The 16445-nt window shown below is 60.0% G+C and overlaps 1 protein-coding gene across 3 annotated transcripts; it reads right to left on the reverse strand.

Annotated features, from left to right (window-relative positions):
- Positions 1 to 602: 602 nt before the first annotated feature.
- On the reverse strand, positions 603 to 15484 carry SGTA (small glutamine rich tetratricopeptide repeat co-chaperone alpha). 3 transcript variants are annotated; one of them, XM_027085971.1, is made up of 12 exons: positions 15410 to 15484; positions 8249 to 8387; positions 7456 to 7562; positions 7185 to 7269; positions 6049 to 6148; positions 5586 to 5690; positions 4760 to 4898; positions 4019 to 4081; positions 2821 to 2858; positions 2192 to 2281; positions 1890 to 2011; positions 603 to 1755 (listed from the first exon to the last, which is right to left on the reverse strand). In XM_027085971.1, the coding sequence occupies exons 2-11, from the start codon at positions 8346 to 8348 to the stop codon at positions 1897 to 1899; spliced, it is 942 nt and encodes a 313-aa protein (XP_026941772.1). In that variant the 5' UTR covers positions 8349 to 8387; positions 15410 to 15484; the 3' UTR covers positions 603 to 1755; positions 1890 to 1896. The 3 variants fall into 3 exon arrangements, with proteins under 3 accessions (XP_026941772.1, XP_026941770.1, XP_026941771.1); XM_027085969.1 differs by having other exon boundaries at positions 7185 to 7293; XM_027085970.1 differs by lacking the exon at positions 15410 to 15484 and adding an exon at positions 8500 to 15367 and having other exon boundaries at positions 7185 to 7293.
- Between the last annotated feature and the right edge of the window lie 961 nt (positions 15485 to 16445).

The raw sequence follows: 16445 nt of genomic DNA on the forward strand, positions 1-16445 counted from the left end.
CAAGGAGCTTCCACACCCCGCCAGCGGCAACCACCGGGGACGGACCCCTCCTCCTCCTTGAACTTCCTTCATCCCCTATTGGCCACCGTCCAAGAGGCAGGGAACACGGGGAAGTCATCTCTGCAGGACAAGGCAGCTCAAGGTCACCGGAAGCTGAAGTACAATCCCCCAGAAGCCACAGAGGCCACGGCTGAAGGAAGCGAGCGTGGCCCAAAGGTGTTCCCACAGCCCAGTGGCCAGTGGGGAGCCGAGTGCAGGTGCTGACGCCCCCCTTTGCCTACACCATCTGTGGCGGCCTCCAGACGCTGGGAAAGGCAGGAGGTACTCTCCCCTTGAGCCCTGGCAGGGAGGCAGACCCGCCCACACCTGGATTTAGCCTCTGGGGGCAGGGGCCATGTCCAACTTCTGACCTCCAGGACTGAGATGCTCTGTGTGGTTAAAAGCCACTGAATCTGTGGGACTGTCTCAGCGGTGACAGGAGATGCACACACAACCCGGTTCAGTGGTTCCAAGGCGACCCACACAGGGTCCAGGCTGGGGGTTCCTGGAAGCTAGGGGCAGGGAGGGGAGGCGGCGCTGAGAGGTCAACACAGAGACAGGCAGAGGTCATGATGTCTATTTATTCCCCACACGTTACGTTATGCTTGTCACCATGGCTAGCACGCAAGAGTTAGGACACATCTCGCCGGACGTGTGCCAGACGGCGGGTGGCCGGCGGCCGTCTCCCTACTAGTTACCTACACACACGGTGCTGGGTCACCTCGCACATGGCCCGACACCACCAGGGAGCCTCCGACGATCCAGCTGCCAACACTGCTGCCGGAGCGGTGGTGCCAGCCGACCCCTCCTCCCCACGCCGTCCCGCCTCGCCTGGGGCCGCCGGGCATCCACGGTGGCTGCCTGGCAATCTCAGGCCAAGGCGGGTGGCACCAGGACCCCCTGCAGCCCCCCCTCCCAACGGGAGGAGGCGCCGGGCCAGCGGGACCACCTGTGGGTAGAAGGGCAGTGGCTGGGACACATGGCCAGGCCGGGATGGGCTCGGGGGCCAGGCTGAAGGTGGTGAGAGGGCCCCTCACGGTCTTTCGGTCTTGAGTACTCGGAAGAGAGCACTGGGATCAGACCCGCGTCCATCCAAATGCTCGACTGGAAGAAAAGTCCCAGAAATGGGTCCTGCACACCCAGGACGTCCGCTCCGGGCCGCCCCCAGGCCCAGGGCAACAGAACCGGCTCCTGGGAACCTGCAGCGGGAGTTGCTCATGCGAGAACCCGGGTCCAAGGGCCGGGCTGGCTGGCAGGGAGCCCGTCCGAGCAGGAGCGGCTGGGGTGGCCAAGGTCGACGCAGAGAGCAGCTTCTCGTGGGCTGCGAGGCCCCTGAAGACAGGCCGAGGGGGCGGGGCTGCGGAAGGGGCTTCGTGCCACGGCTTCCCCATGGGCGCTTCTTGAGAGCGGCGAAAGGACCCCCCCCAAATTATTCTAGAAAATACTTTAGAGACTGGGTTTTGGGGGGGCTGGGAGTGAGACTGGTGCTGGTCTGTGCTCACAGCTTGCTGGCTCTGTTTCGAGAAGGGTCTGGGGGCCGTGAGAGAATACAAAAAGGGAGGGAAGGGCTGAGGCAAAAAAATAAAAATAATAAAAATCCGTCTTAACATGCAGGTCCAATTCCTTTTCCTCTCATGGGCGGTCCAATGGGAAGAGAGACGGAAAAGTGAGAGAAGGCTTCTGGTCAGCCAGGAAGGACCTGATGGCGCTGGGGGGCTGGAGAGAGAAACAGCCCAACTGAGCGGGACTGAGAGGGGTAGGGGATCCGGGTGGGAACCCTCGGCAAGGGGCCTGATGACCAGAGACACCCCCGCGTGGCCTCAGTGACGCGGGCCCGGCCCCGGACTCACCGGGCAGTCATTCCCGCGGGTCGTCGCTGCTGGCACTGGGGGTCCGACTCCGGATCTGACTGCGCAGCTGTTCTATCAACTCTGGGTTCTGCTGCTGCATCTGCTGAGCGAACTGCTGGCCCCTGCGGGGAGGTGAGGTGCGCCCGGGCTCAGCCTGGGCCAGGGTGCCCACCCCACGTGCCCCTCGAGGGCAGGGGGACCGCTCCCCAGAGGACGCAGGCCCTACAGAGCAGGTCTCTCTTCCTGGGGGAGTGGGGACACGCCCCGCCTGCCCAGGAGCCCCGCCTGGCAGGTCCACTCACGCCTGGATGAGGCTGGCCAGGTCGTTCTGCGAGGGGTTGGTGCCGGGAGTCCCCAAGGGGTTGTGGCCGCCCGAAATCATGCCGGACATGCTGCAAAGAGAGCCCTTGACTCGCAGACGGTTCAGCCCTCCTCCTCTGATCCCCACTTGGCCCTTCCCCTCTGCCGGCAATGGACATCTCCTGGGGCCCGAACCTGCCCTCAGCCCACGCTTCTCTCTGACTGCAGCCTGCCAATTCCATCAGCTTTCCCAGCAACACCCTTTTTTGGCTTAAAGACAGTGACTCGTAACGGGGCAATGCTGTCCCTCAGGGACACCGGGTGATGCCAGTGACACAGAAGGCCACACAGAGTCTGAGTCCATTGATGGGAAACGTCCAGAACAGGCAAATCCAGAGACAGAGAGTGGGTTCCTGGTGGTCAGGGGCTGGGGATGGTGCTAATGGGACAGGGTTTCTTTTTCGGGTGATGAATGTCTGGAACTAGATGGTGGCCACAGCTACAGGACGTCGTAAATATACTTAATGCCACGGAATCACAAACCTTAAAATGGTTAAAATGGTACATTTTGTGTACCTTGCACCACAGTAATTTTAACCACAAGACCCAAAGGAGAACGGTGGTCACTTACAGCTGTTGAACTTGGGGATTGTTCATGAGGTTGGATGCCTGAAGAAAAAAACAGACTTCTCAGAAAAAGCAAGCTCCCAAACGCATTTCATCATTGACGAGGTTTCCCCGTACGCACCGTGGGCCTCCAGCCCAGAACCCAGAGCGCCAGGCCCGCCTCTTCCCCGGGCCCCACCCCATCCCCACACACTGTGACCCTGCCTTTTCCCCACTTCGATCCCATCTGGACTCTCATCTTAAGATTCCAGGAACCTTGTCATCCTTCCCCGACCAGGGACACCTGGGAGTCAGTTCCAGCTCTGCTATGTGGATGAACATCATCCTGGCATCTCTCCTACACTGACACCCCCAGCCACGTCGGGATTAGCTCCTCAGGGCCGATTTTAAGACGTGCACATGAGCAGAAGCCAGGGAAGCACCTTCCAGGCTGTGGCTCTTTCCGAAAAGGGCTGGAGAGCGCTACCAGCCAGCCTCGGCCAGTCCACTGCCCTGCATGGCTGGGTGTCCAGGCCACGGTCATGCAAGTGTCGGGCATGGATGGGTGCCAACAGCACAGCACGAAGCTAAGGGGGACCGAGACCGCCGACCCCGACGGACAAGGCCAAAGGAGCAGCCTCTGTCAGGCCGCTCCCCGCCGCCAGGAGTCCTCTGGTAGCCTCGTGCCCGTCCCACCCTGGACGAGAACGGCAGCCCAGGCTCCGAGACATGGGAGGCCAGACGCTTCCCGCTCAGGTGCGGACGTTTCTCTGATAGGGGGGCTCCAGGCTCCTCTCTCCCTGGCGACCTGAGATGAGGCCCCTTGAGCCAGCGGTGTGGCCTGAGGACCGGTGAGACCACCCGGGGGCTGACAGGCATGTGCCGGATACGCTGGGTGCCTGTTCCAGGGGACGGCCCTGCGCAGAACACGCGCATCTGGACCAGAAGGTGGTCGGCCCTTCCTCCGCGGGGCCCCCGCGCCCGGCGGTGTCTCGTCTGCACCTCAGGGAGCAGGTGCAGCGATGCTGCTGTCACCGTGGCCACACCGCAAGGGGGCCCGGACTGGGGGGGAAGGGGTGTGGAGATTCCCCAGGTTATTCAGCTGGGAGAGGCGGGTTCAGCTTGTCCGGCTCCACACCCCACGGCGCCCAGTGTCCATGGTGTCTGCAGTGGGGCGGCCCTGGCCCGGGGCCCATGGTGACATGGCAGGCGGGGGCCGTTACCATGCTCATGAAGCTTGGGTTGTTCAGCAGGCCCGCGATGTCAAAACTGCCAACACCTCCCGTCTGTGGGGTGAGAAAAGCCCTGGTTAGTGGGGCCTCGACACAGAACCTCGACAGCCGGCCCCCCGGGAACTGAGGGGTAAGGTCCCACCTGGGGCCTGTTGGAATCCTGGGCGTCCCAGCAACCCGGGCGGCCAGGCCCTGCGGCCGGGGGTGCTTCGTGAAAGACGCGCACCACGGTGTGGGTCCCCCGGAAGAGCACGGTATATTAACCGTGTCTTTCACTTTGTGACGCTGAATGTGGCGGGACGGCCCCTCCCAGGGGTGGCCAATCCCTAGAAACTGGTAAACAAATGGCCCGCGAGTGCACCTTTCACGCGCAAACCAGCCTCTTCGGGGCTTGGGGCCACTGTCCCCCTGCCTTGGTCACCCCGGGCAGCCCCCCTGCCCTGGTGCCATTCAAACTACCCGATCCCGCGCCTGCTCACCCAGCCTGCCAGCTCCTTCCCAAGGCCCACACAGCCCCCAGCCCTCTGCCTCCTGACGAGCTGGGGCTTCCCCATGTGACCCACGCCCTCCCATTTCCGGGGACTCTGCGAGGATAAGCCTCTTCCCTCACGACAGGACCCCGTTAAACAGATGCCGGACCCCCGGCACCAGAGACGTTCCTCCCACACGGGTCAGGCCCAGCCCTCGACCCCGAGCCGCCCTGCCCCCGCGGCCAGTCCCCAGAGGACTCACGGGACTGGGTGCCTCTCTCAGCCTCAGCTCCGCCACCTTGAGGTTGGACTTGTAGGTCTCGTTGTCGGGGTCCAGCTCCAAGGCCTTCCTGTAGTAGGCCACGGCCTCCGTGTGCTTGTTCAGGCTGGACAGAGCCAGGCTGCAGGAGGGACAGTGCGCGTGGAGGGCCTGAGAGGCCATCCGCCTGCCCGCCCAGGCCCAGCAGCCCCAACTGCTGGGGTCGCCAGAGCTGGGAGGAGGCGGGGCAGGCGTGGTCAGAGCTCCTCCCTCCTCCGCGAGCTGAATCACAGGTGTGTCCTTGGACTGCACTGGAGTTTATGCTAACGAGGAGGCCTGTTTATGCTAATGAGGTGGGCTTCCAGGAAGCCTCCGGATGTGCTGCTGGCCACAAAGACCAAACTCACCCCCAACTCCCGGGGAGGGAGGCGTTAGAGACGGGCTATAAAACCCACCCCCACTGGTGACCGCCCCGCGTGCTGGGTGGGAGGCGCGCCCCGAACCGCGCAGGACAGAAGCTCTGCCTCGGGACCCTCCCCGACCTCGCCCTTGGCGGTCCTCCGCCTGCTGCTCCTCTGCATCCCTTACGATAAGCCAGAGAAGGTTAAGTGAAACGTTTTCCTGAGTCCTGTGAGCCTTCGAGGGAATCGCTGAACCCAAGGAGAGGGTCGTGGGAACCCGGACTTACAGCTGGTCGGTCAGAAGCTCAGCTGACGGCCTGGACTCGGGATTGGTGCGTGAGGTGGGGCAGCCCAGTGGGCTGGGGCCTTAACGTGCGGGGCCGCGCTGACCCCAGGCAGACAGCATGTACGGGGCGGGCGGCACTCACCCCATCCTGCCGTAGGCCTTGCTGTAGGACGGGTCTATGCAGATGGCCCGCTCGCAGTCCTGAACCGCCCCCGCGTAGTTCCCCAGTTTGCTGTGGGCCGCAGCTCTGGGAGAAGGCAAACCAGGGCAGTCGGGGAGCTGATTGCAGCTTCCCCGTCTGTCAGGTGGGGCGGAGGCAGGGTTGCCAAGGATGGGAGGCCCGGTGGGGCTGGACACCGGGGCTGGCGCCGGAGGATACAGCAATCTGGGTGCCACCCCGTTCACCAGGGAAACCGAGGCTGTGGGGGCAGACGAGTGCGGCCGCTAGCACCACTGACACTGGGCCGCACCTGGCCGGCCACCAGGCATGGGCTCGTTATTTGGGACAGCGGCTGAGCCATCACTAACCCACAGATCGACCGCCCCTCCCATTCCCCTGGGGACTCCGCTTAGCCTGCCCAGGACCCCACCGGTCCCTGCCGTACCTGTTACAGAAGTAGACGGCGTTGGCGGGGTTCAGCTCGATGGCTTTCCCATAGAAGTGCACGGCAGCCTCAAAGTTTTCTACTTTCATCTGTTCGTTCCCTGAAGAGAAAGGGAAGGAAACGTACCCTCGGCTGTTCCCCTCGGACCCCGAAGTTCTGAGACGGCGTTCTCAGCTCGCCCGGCTTCCATGTGACAGTTCGAGACTTTGGGGGCCCAGGATGCAACGCTTAGACACAGGCTAGGGTGGTGGCACGAGGCGGAGGGCGGGTCTGCGTCCAGCGCAGGGCCTGGCCGGAGCCAGCCCTTGGTGCAGCAGCTGTCACTGTCCTGGTTGTGGTATTTGGGAACCTGAGCCTCAGATACCATCACTTTTGCTCGTTCCTTCAGAAACAGCGCAGTTTTAATGAGATGGAATTCACATACCGTGAGACTCACCCTTTAAAAGCGTATATAACTCAGCGACTTTTAGTATATTCAAACTGGTCCAACTGTTAGCACTAATTCCAGAACATTCCATTAGCCAAAATAAGCCCCGTCCCCATTAGCTGTCACCGCCCCCCCCAGCCCCTGACAACTACACATCCACTCTCTGTCTGGCTCTGCCTGTTCTGGATGTGTCCCACCAACGGAATCAGACACTGTGTGTCCTTCTGTGTCTGGCTTCTCTCCTTGAGAATCCTGTTCTCAGGGTCCATCCACGCTGGAGCGAGTGTCGGGGCTTCTCTCCTCTGCGTGGCTGGGTGACGTCCCCGTGTGTGGAGGGACACGTGTGTGTGTCCGCTCGTCAGCCGATGGGCACCTGGGCGGCTTCCACTCCTATGCCGCTATGAACACGCGTGCACAAGCGTCTTTGTGGATGTGCGTTTGCACCCCTCCTGGGCACACCCTAGGGTGGAACTGCTGGGTCACATGGTCACTCTATCTAACCATTTGGGAAGCTGTCAGACCGCCCTCCGCAGCGGCCTCACCCTTTAATTCCTCCTGGTCAAGGGTCTGATTTCTCTGCATCTCTGCATCAGTGTAAAAGCCCTCCGGCCCCATCTCCAAAGGCTGGTTTGCCATCCGCTCCACAGCCCAGGACCAGCCGGCCTCTGCCCGTAGCACCCGGAGGCCAGCTGTGCGGGGCGTTCCTTACCTTCGGTTTTGAGGCGTTCTGCCTCGGCCGAGTCCTCCTCCGAAGGTGGGGTTCGCTGGGGGCTCCTCAGATCAGGTGGTATCTCCTGGCCCCAAAGCCACAATGATCTCTTTGAGGGGCAGCAGGAAACCGCTGACCTCCTCCCCCAAGCCCAGCACCCTCTCCCCTCCCCCAACCAGCCAGGGGACGCCCGAGGACAGCTGAGCTCTGGGGGGTAACTCAGGCCCTCGAACTGAGACAGAACCACAGCCCCGCAGTGCCCGAGGCTCACCCTGCCCGCCGCAGCTGCTTCAAATATTTCGGGAAGAGTCTGGGGGAGCGCGAGGTCGCTATCCTCCACCGTCACCCCGAAAGCGGTCTCCAGGCATTGGATGGCAACTGTCAGGGGGACAAAGGTGTGCTCTACTGAACCCAACCCCAAGCTGACGATTCTGGGGGGCAGCGCTCACGCTTCCTTTCTCGGACGTGCTCGCTAAGGCCTCGGATGCACCAGGCGCTGCGTGCGCCCTGCGGGGCCCTATGGGTGCCAGCTGTGATTCCTCGGGCAGCGCAGGATGGACTTGCCCCTCGAGCCCTGAGGCCGGGAGGAGTGGGGGAGCCGCCGTCCCTGCCCCACGGGGCTCAGGTGGTGACGCCAGGCCTCTCTGTGGGGTCACAATGCGGGGGCTGCCCGGGTGGGAGGCCTCGGGGGTTCGGTGCGGCCCGGTGGGCATGTAACAGCTACCTCCTGCCAGGCAGGCTAGCGGCCGGGTCTGGGCTGGGCTCCCCACCCCTGGCCTCTCTCACTCCTTTGACCGATAGGGACACACGCGCAACAGGGGACATGGAAAACCTTCGGGAACTGCATCCCTCCGGAAGAGAACAGCTGCGGGAGGCCCAGCCTAAAGTGAGGGAGGCGGGGGGCAGCCCTGCACCCGCCTGGGGCTCAGCGTCCCTACCTGTGAAACGAGGACAGGGACCAGCCTATTGCTCCCACCCCGCGGAGCTTCTAGGCGCTGATGCAAGTGGGGGGTCGGGCAGGGGACTCGAGGCCCTGGGAGGCGCGCGTGGCCCACAGCACGTACCTTCCAAGCTCTCCTGGGCGTCAGAGGAGAGCTCCCCGTGCCGGAGCTGGTCATGCAGGAACCGGATGATGGCGTAGGCCAGACGCTTCTTGTTATCCATCTTGAGATGGGAGCAGACAAGGTCTGGGGGTTTCAGGATCTGCGGACGGCGGTCCACAGTGTGAGGACGGGATGGGCGGCGGGCACAGCCGAGCCTTTGCCCCTCTGCCCTCACGCACCCGCCCTGCCCGGCAGGAGCCACTTTAACTCACTGGCTAATTGTGTCTGCCTGACAACGGTGAGGCAGACATGTGAATTCTCCACATTTCACAGAGGAGACGCTGAGGCTGTAGGTCCAGAGCCCCTTGCCGTCCTGCCTGACTCTAACCCCAGGGTGATGTGGCCCTGGGCACGGTGGTCATCCCTCCTCACCAGCTGGACGGGGGGCGTGGGGCTCCCCAGGGACACAGAGGGCAGGCTGCAGTCCCACCTGCTGCTACTCCACGCTCTGGACAAGAAAACGGTCCAACAGTTTCCGGGCCCCGAACACCCGGGGGACACGCACCGCCCACGAGGGTCAGACAGGACCCCTGGGTGGGCCTGAGCAGACCAAAGGCCCAGAGGGCACTGACACCCCCTCCCAGGCCGCCTCAGGGCCTCCTCCGGGTTCCTCTACAACCTGCTGTATTCCTAGGCCAGGTGTGACTCTCCCAAGGGGACACTGGTGACAGCTGTGGTCGTCACAACTTGGCGGATGGCCCCCTACCGTGCTGAGGCGAGAAGCCTGGAGAACGGGCGTGGGAAGGGCCTGTTCCCCGTGGGCCGTGGTGCGCCAGGCACTTCACACACAGCCTCGCCCCCTGCACAGGCCCATCTCCCACGCTTGCCCGAGGCCATGCAGGGCTCGCCCAGGAGGGTGGGATCCATGGTGTGAAGCATCTTGGTCCCCCAAACATGCCCCCGCAGGGTGAACAGCCTGTGTGGCTTGGAAACCGAGAGGCGGCCTCCTGGCTGAGTTATCATTAACCCACCACTGGCCAGCGGCGGCTAAACCAAACCGGACAGAGCAAGTCATAGCCCCCAGGCTTCGCACACTGGCCGACAGCAGGCCGGGCGCTGCCGGCCCAGAGCCGCCGGGCGAGTGCAGTCAAGACACGCGATGCTGGCCGCGCTCAGAGCCGTTTCCGGTTCACAGAAAACTACATCCATCGACAACTTAAAAAAAGGGAGAGAAGCCAGACACAGAAGGCCACACAGTGTGTGATCCCACTGATGGGAAACGTCCAGGAGAGGCCAATCCACAGACACAGAGAGCGGGTTCGTGGTTGCCAGGGGCTGGGGAGGGGGTGGGGCTTCTTTTGGGGTCACGGAATGTTCTGAAATTAGTGGTGATGGTTGCACAGCACCGTGAATATACTAAAACCTACTAAGTTTTACGGTATGTGAATTATATCTCAAATTTTAAAAAGGGAAGGACTTAAAGCAGCTATATTGTACAGCTGGACAGGGCACTCTGGCCACCCCCGGAAAGCTCTACGGGGACGGTAATGAGCTTTCTCCTCCCCCATTTCTGGATACAATGAGCCTTTACCAAGCAAGCGCCTTTGGCCCAAGAGCGTCCCAGGAACTGGGAGGTCTGGAATCAGGACGCTAGAGCCCAGAGGACAGACGGCCAGCCCCAGATGCACAGGCTCTCAGGGGCAACACAGAGGGGCCCAGGGAGACCAGCCAGCACAACCCGCTCGTTCTGAAGACAGTGAAACCCCCAAAGGTGAGTCATCTTCCCCAGCCGAACCAGCGAGCTGCTGCCCAAAACATCAACAAGGTTCTGGTTTTACAGACATTTGACAAACAGAGGCATCATTCACCACGGCCGAAAGGCAGACAGAACCCAATGTCCATGCATGGATGGATCAACAGATGTGATCCATCCACACAGCGGAATACGATTCAGCCTTAAAAAGGAAGGAAGTTCTGACACCTGCTACAACCTGGATGAACCTTAAGGACATGATTGCTCAGTGAGATAAACTAGACACAGGACAAACGCTGTCTGATTCAATTCACATGAGGTCCCTAGAGGGCTCAAATCCATAGAGACAGGAACTAGACGGTGGCGGCCAGGGGCTGGGGGACTCTGTTTCACGGGGACAGAGTTTCAGTTTGGGAAGATGAGAAAGTTCTGGAGATGGATGGTGGGGATGGCTGTACGACAATGTGAATGTGCCTAATGTCACTGAGCCGTGCGCTTAAAGATGGTTAAGGTGGTAAACTTCGCGGTATATCTATTTTACTGTAACTAGGAGAAAATCTGTTTTCAAAGCCCAAAGTGACCCTCTTAGGATGTGACCCTCCGAGACCCCAGGACCCTGATCCTTCTGTACGTTCTGTTCTAATCAGGGGTCAAGGGCCACACCTGGCAGCCGCCTGTTTGGCTGAGGATGTCTTTTCATCCCTACGTTATAGAAGTGTCTGCAGAGCATGCTTGGTTTTCCTCAAGGGCCCCAAAGCCCACAGAATTTACCACCTGGGCCTTCATGTTTGCCAACCCCTCCCAGCCGACTTCTCGATCACCGAACAGGGTGGAGGGGTGCCAGGGTCTCCCAGAGGGGGTCACAGGTTGACAGGTCACATGGGAAGGTCACAGGCTGGGCAGCTGGGGCTCCCCCGATGTGTTCCAGGCAGCACTTAGGGGCACGGCCCCCCTGCCAGACCCATGGGAGCTGGTACTGGGTGACTGAGCGTCACACTGGGCTCGAGGGTCTGTGCGTGGGGGGATCTGTTTTCCTCACAGGGAACTAATGGAGGCCCTGTGGTGACAAGCGTTTGCTTAAGAGTAGGATAAAGAGGCAATCTGATCTTTACGTGACTGAGCTGTGAGGACGGAGGGGGTGACTCTGAGGGGACCGTCAGGGTGCAGAGAACTGAGACACGAAGTCACACCCGTTCCTGGCACAGCTTCAGTTCTTCCAAGGGCCCCGGCCCTTTGTACCTCAGGGCCTTTGTACATGCTGCTACCAGCCCTCCCACCCCGACTAAACGGCTCATTTGAGGCAACCGCTACCCGGTTTCCTGGTTCCCGGCTTCTCCTGGTCTACTGACATGACCTCCTCCCGAGGGCCGGCCCCCCAAGTTGACACAGTGAGCACCGAGACCAGGGCTCCCGGAGGCGCCCTGGGGGTAACAACGGGCTCTGCAGTCTTAGCACCTGAGGTCCAGCCGTCTCCACCCGAGGCCAGCTCCACGTCGCCTCCCCACCCCTGAGCCGGGATGCTCGTGTCACGGCTGAAGGAGCCCCCGCGATGCCCTCTCTTTCCTCTTCTATGAAACAGGGTGACAGAGGCTGTGGTGAGACTCCAGCGCCCCACGCGGAGCTTCTCCCCCGGGCTCTATCCGCGTGGTGCGGGGGAGGTCACTCCTTTTGTGGAGCGTGTGCACTGTAGGGTATTTAACAGCATCCCGGCATCCGTCCAACAGTGTCCCCCGGGGGCAGAATCACTCGGGGCGAGACCCCCGGAGGTTACGTTCCATGACTGTCTGACCTTTGAGGTCCCGGGATGCTACACACATTTAAATCCACACCTGAGTGGGAGGGAGGGGAGGTGACCCACACATGCTGGGGGTCACCCTGGTTTACACTGTCTGATCATCAGGGGTTTATTCTGGTGTCCAGTGTGAACAGGGATCAAACTCGATTTTTTCCCAAAGAATGAATGCAGGGCCCCTCCCCCTTAGCACAGCTGACATGGGAGCTGGGTCACTCTCTGGGGGGGGCTGTCCTGGGCACCATGGGGTGTGGAGCAGCCCCCCTCCCCCACAGGGGTAACAATCACAAAAGTCTCCAGACGTCACCAAACCACCACCAGCTGAAAATCACTGATAAACACTCAGTGGGAAAAATAAAAGTCAGCACGGGTCAGAGTTTCTGGCCAAACGACTTGGCTGCAAACTTTCAGCAAATCCTGTGTTTGCAGAGTATTTGGGGTTTCCGGACTGCAGAAAAGCGGATGTGGGTCCACAGCGGGGACCCAGCACATGTCCGAGACAGGCGCGCCGTGAGGACTGCCGCTCTCCTGCCTCTTGGGCGCAGAACAGCTGTCGGCCCTTGCTCGCCTTCCCGCTCCCTGCAAAGCAGGCCCAGGAACGCCAGGATGCTCTTTTCCTTGACTGCCCCTGGGCACTGGGGTCTTGGGAACAATCCCGACTTGTTGGGCTTTGGCTGCCGGACAGAATTCTTGGGGCAGGCCGCTCTCTCTGCGAACAGCGAGGGCTTTGTGAGGTTCCAAAGGCACCCGGGGCGCTGGCTGCAGGTGCGGGGTTCAGGCGCGAGCCTGGCCGGGGGACGGACGCTGGCCCCGGGGTGCGGCTGCAGCGGGGGTCCCGGTGCCAGTTCCTCCCTGTGCGTTCAGAACCCCCGCCGGCTCTCCGTCCACCTTTCCATTTTATCATTAAAAACACCCCAGCCTCGGGACTTCCCTGGCGGTCCAGTGGTTAGGACTCCGCACTTCCAGTGCAAGGGACGTGGGTTTGATCCGCGGTCCGAGAACTAAGATCTCACACGCTGTGCAGCTCGGCCAAAAAACGCCCAAACACCCCAGCCTCTACTCCTTTTATTTCCCTGCTCAGAACTGATCATTTGAAGAGGCAAAAGGGTACACTCAGGAAAATGAGTGACCCAGCCCCGGACACCAGGAAGGAGAAGCACCCTCTTTCTGAGACTGCCCACCCCTTCTGGGGGTGCCCTGCCCCGCCTCCACCCCGAATCCAGCTCTTCTCACCAACACCAGTGTGTGCAAGCTGGTCCTCTGCTCCTCCCTCCCCTCCCAGGGCACCTAGGGTTCCCAGGAAAGGGCGGTCCCAAGAGCTGGAACTCAGGCTCCAGCCCGAGCCCCACATCGCAGCCCTGTTTTCCTCTGAGGGGCTGCCAGGATGTCCTGCACTCTAAAAACCCTCCACAGCCCCCCGAAACCTCCTGAGCAGGCACATGTGGCCCCTCACCAAAGCCCCTGTGCTCTGCTCAAACGCAATGCTCACCTTCCCTCCTGCCATCTGGGAACCACTCACTCCCCCTTCAACACCAAGCCAGAAGGTCACCTCCTCAGACAGAGCTGGACACCCTCTTCTTCCAGCAAAGCCCAGTACTTGTCCTGCCTCTGGTCCAGCATCTCCTACAAGGCCTTCCGACTCTTTCCTGGCCTGCCCACTCTGCACCCGACTGTGAGCCACTGGACAGATCACCTTCCCCCAGGGACCCCAGCACTCAGGGGCGTTTGGTCCACATGGACTCAGAGAAACCTTGGATCCTTGTCATGGTCAGAGACACGTGACCAGGTTCCTTTGGGAGGTCGTTTCTCTTGGGTCTCGGTTTCCTCATCAGCAGAGGGGATGACAAGCCTACCTACCAACCGTCCTCTTTACTCTTTCACCCTCACTGTGCATGGGCCGTCAAGGCCAGCATTGGGTCTTGCCCCCCAAAAAAAAGGAGGAACAAGGAAGACTATAGCTCTCAATCCGGGGCAGACCTTAACCCCATTTAGAACCACTCACCCTTTCAGGAAGACTGAATTATAAACCCCTGAATGAAATCCTTGGAGTGCCCAGGACTTTCCAGGCCCTGAGCTGAGTACACATAATGGCCTATTTCAGGGGTCAGCAAACATTTTCTGAAAAGGAGGGTCAGAATGAGGACGTTCAGCTTCCCAGGCCATGGATAACATGTATGCAATCAAGTGGGCTGTGATCCCACAAAACCTCATTCACAAACACAGGCTGCAGGGGGATTTGGCCCCCTGGTTACAGTTTGTTTAATCTAACTCCCATTGTACAGAACAAAAAACTGAGGCTTAGAGAGATGGGGGCATCCCCCCAAGGGCACCCAGCTAAGATGCAAATCGGCAGTTTTGAACCTGGGCGGGCTGATTCCAGAGCCTAAACTCCAAAATACACTTTCCTCATCCCACAAAAGTGGGCATGCACACAAAACCGTGCACGTGATTTCTTGGGGGTTCACACCCTCTGCCCCCTCTGAAGCCCACTGGCAAAGAATCACTAGTCTAGGGTAGGATTTAACTTTGGCACTGTGGACATTTGGGGCCAGATCATTTTTTGTGGGGGCCATCCTGTGCACTGAGGGGTGTGGAGCAACAACCCTGGTCCCCACTCACTTGGTGCCAGGAGTGCCCCTGGTCGTGAAAGCCACAGATGTCCCCAGACACGGCCCCGGGTCCCCTGACAGGACAAAATCCCTGGTCTACAGAGAGGAAAAGCAGAGAAAAATAACCAGTGAGGCAGAAACAAAGGAAAATGGGAACATCACTCAGCGAGGATGCAGAGTGCACACGCATTTCCTGGCACCTAATAACAAAACTAGCTGTCCTCTAGAAAGCTCTTGACAAGGAGAGGGAAACTAAGTAAAGAATGTTCCACGTGTATTTAACCTCAAAATGCCTGTAAGAGGCATGTACTTCTAGATCCCCTATTAGTAGAAGAAAAGGGCTGGTGGAGAGTGGAAGCGATCTCCCCGAGCTTACACAGCCAGCGAGAGGTGGACGAGCTAGTCCTCGACCCCAGATTTCTCCCACCTCCAGCACAGTAGGCAGAGGCCCTCCGTGTGAAATCAGACTAACCGCTGCTGCTCCCTTTGAGCTCTCACTTCGCGCTGGGGGCCCTGCGACTTTAATCCTCCCGGAAGCCTCCCACCCCAGGCAGTGGCGGAGACGACGCCCATTTTACAGAAGGGGAAACTGAGGCTCCGAGAAGCCAAGAGGCTGGCTAAGGTCACCCATGTAGAGAGTGGCGGCGCCGAGACAGGAGCCCCGACTTGAACTCCACGAACGGGGGCCCCGATTCAAAAGGACCGTGTTTCCGGAAAGCAGCGGACACCCAGCAAGCGCTCACTATGTGCGGAGCGCTTCGCCTCCCGCTGTCCACCCGCCGGCCTGCGAACCCGCATTTCCCGGGCCTGGGGTCTGCGGGAGGGAGACCCGGGCCGGCGAGGGCCTGCCCGACGCCGTCCGGCCTCAGTTTCCCCTCCGCGCCGCCCACTCATAGTACCCCGCGGACGCGGCGACCCCGGCCCCACACCGACGTCCTCTTACGGAGCCCGGAGCCCTGGGAGCCCCAAGAGCCCCGAACCGCGGACCTCAGGCCCGCCGAGCTCAGCGCCGAGCACCCCCCACTCACCTCTCAGGCAGCCGAACCCCGACCCACCGACGGCTGCGCCTGCGTACCGCGGCCCCGCCCGGTCCCGCCCCCCCCAGCTGCGACGCCTGCGCAGAAGGAGCCAGCACCGGCGGGCTTTCATTTTGCGCAGGCGCACCAATTATCTAGGCGGGCGTGGGGGGGAAGTGACGCAATTTAGAGGCTGGGACAAGCTAGTCGTTAGGGCAACTGACCTCTGCGACCGAAAGGAGGGCGGAAATCAGAACTGATCGGAATGGAGCGGTGCATGGTGGGACAGTGGCGGACTCTTGTGGGTTGGCGGAGCCGTCCTGTGGTGCAGAGTCGACCACGTGGTGCAGTTGTGTTTAGGTATCTGGCGACCAGAGAATTACAGGCGTTCTTTGAACATATTTGTTCATTTATTCACCCACCTATCCACCTACAAGTGCGTTCTTTCATTTATTCAATCCATAAGAGTAAAGTAATAGAGATATTTGTTTACAGCAGATGTCTAATAGTCGAAAAATATTTATTGCACACCAACTCTGATGGCCAACAAAATGTTTGCTCTCATTACCTTGTATTGGGGTAGACGGACTATAAGCTAGTATACTAGTACATAAATGAACAAATTTTACTTAATGGCAAGCGCTATGAAGAAAAAGTGGGGTGCTGTGATTGTGATGGGCGGGGGTAAGTTGGCTGGGATGATTAGGGAAGGCCTCTCTTTCACACGTGGATTTGGAGTACGGAAGGAAAGCACTCCAAGTACAGGAAACAGCGAAAATGAAGATTAACAGAACTAAACTTGATGTCCTCAAGAGAGAAAAAACCGAGGGTGGGTAACGCGAAATTCCCTAGTAAATTAGCGTTAAAGTTGCCAGAAGCGTTCTCCTAACTCATTTTTATCCTACTTAAAACGCATGCACACTTAACACCCTGGGTTATTTTCATTTTTTTTCAGAAATAAATGAGGTGGGTTTTGGGGCCGGTTTAATTCTCGCAACTTTTTCTTTCTGGGTGTTTTAGACGGTTCAAGGTTTTGTGTTAACCGAGA

This window comes from Aethalodelphis obliquidens, unplaced genomic scaffold (genome assembly GCF_003676395.1).
Source record: "Aethalodelphis obliquidens isolate GAN/ISIS:26980383/991018 unplaced genomic scaffold, ASM367639v1 scaffold53, whole genome shotgun sequence".
In the NCBI taxonomy this organism is placed as follows: domain Eukaryota; kingdom Metazoa; phylum Chordata; class Mammalia; order Artiodactyla; family Delphinidae; genus Aethalodelphis; species Aethalodelphis obliquidens.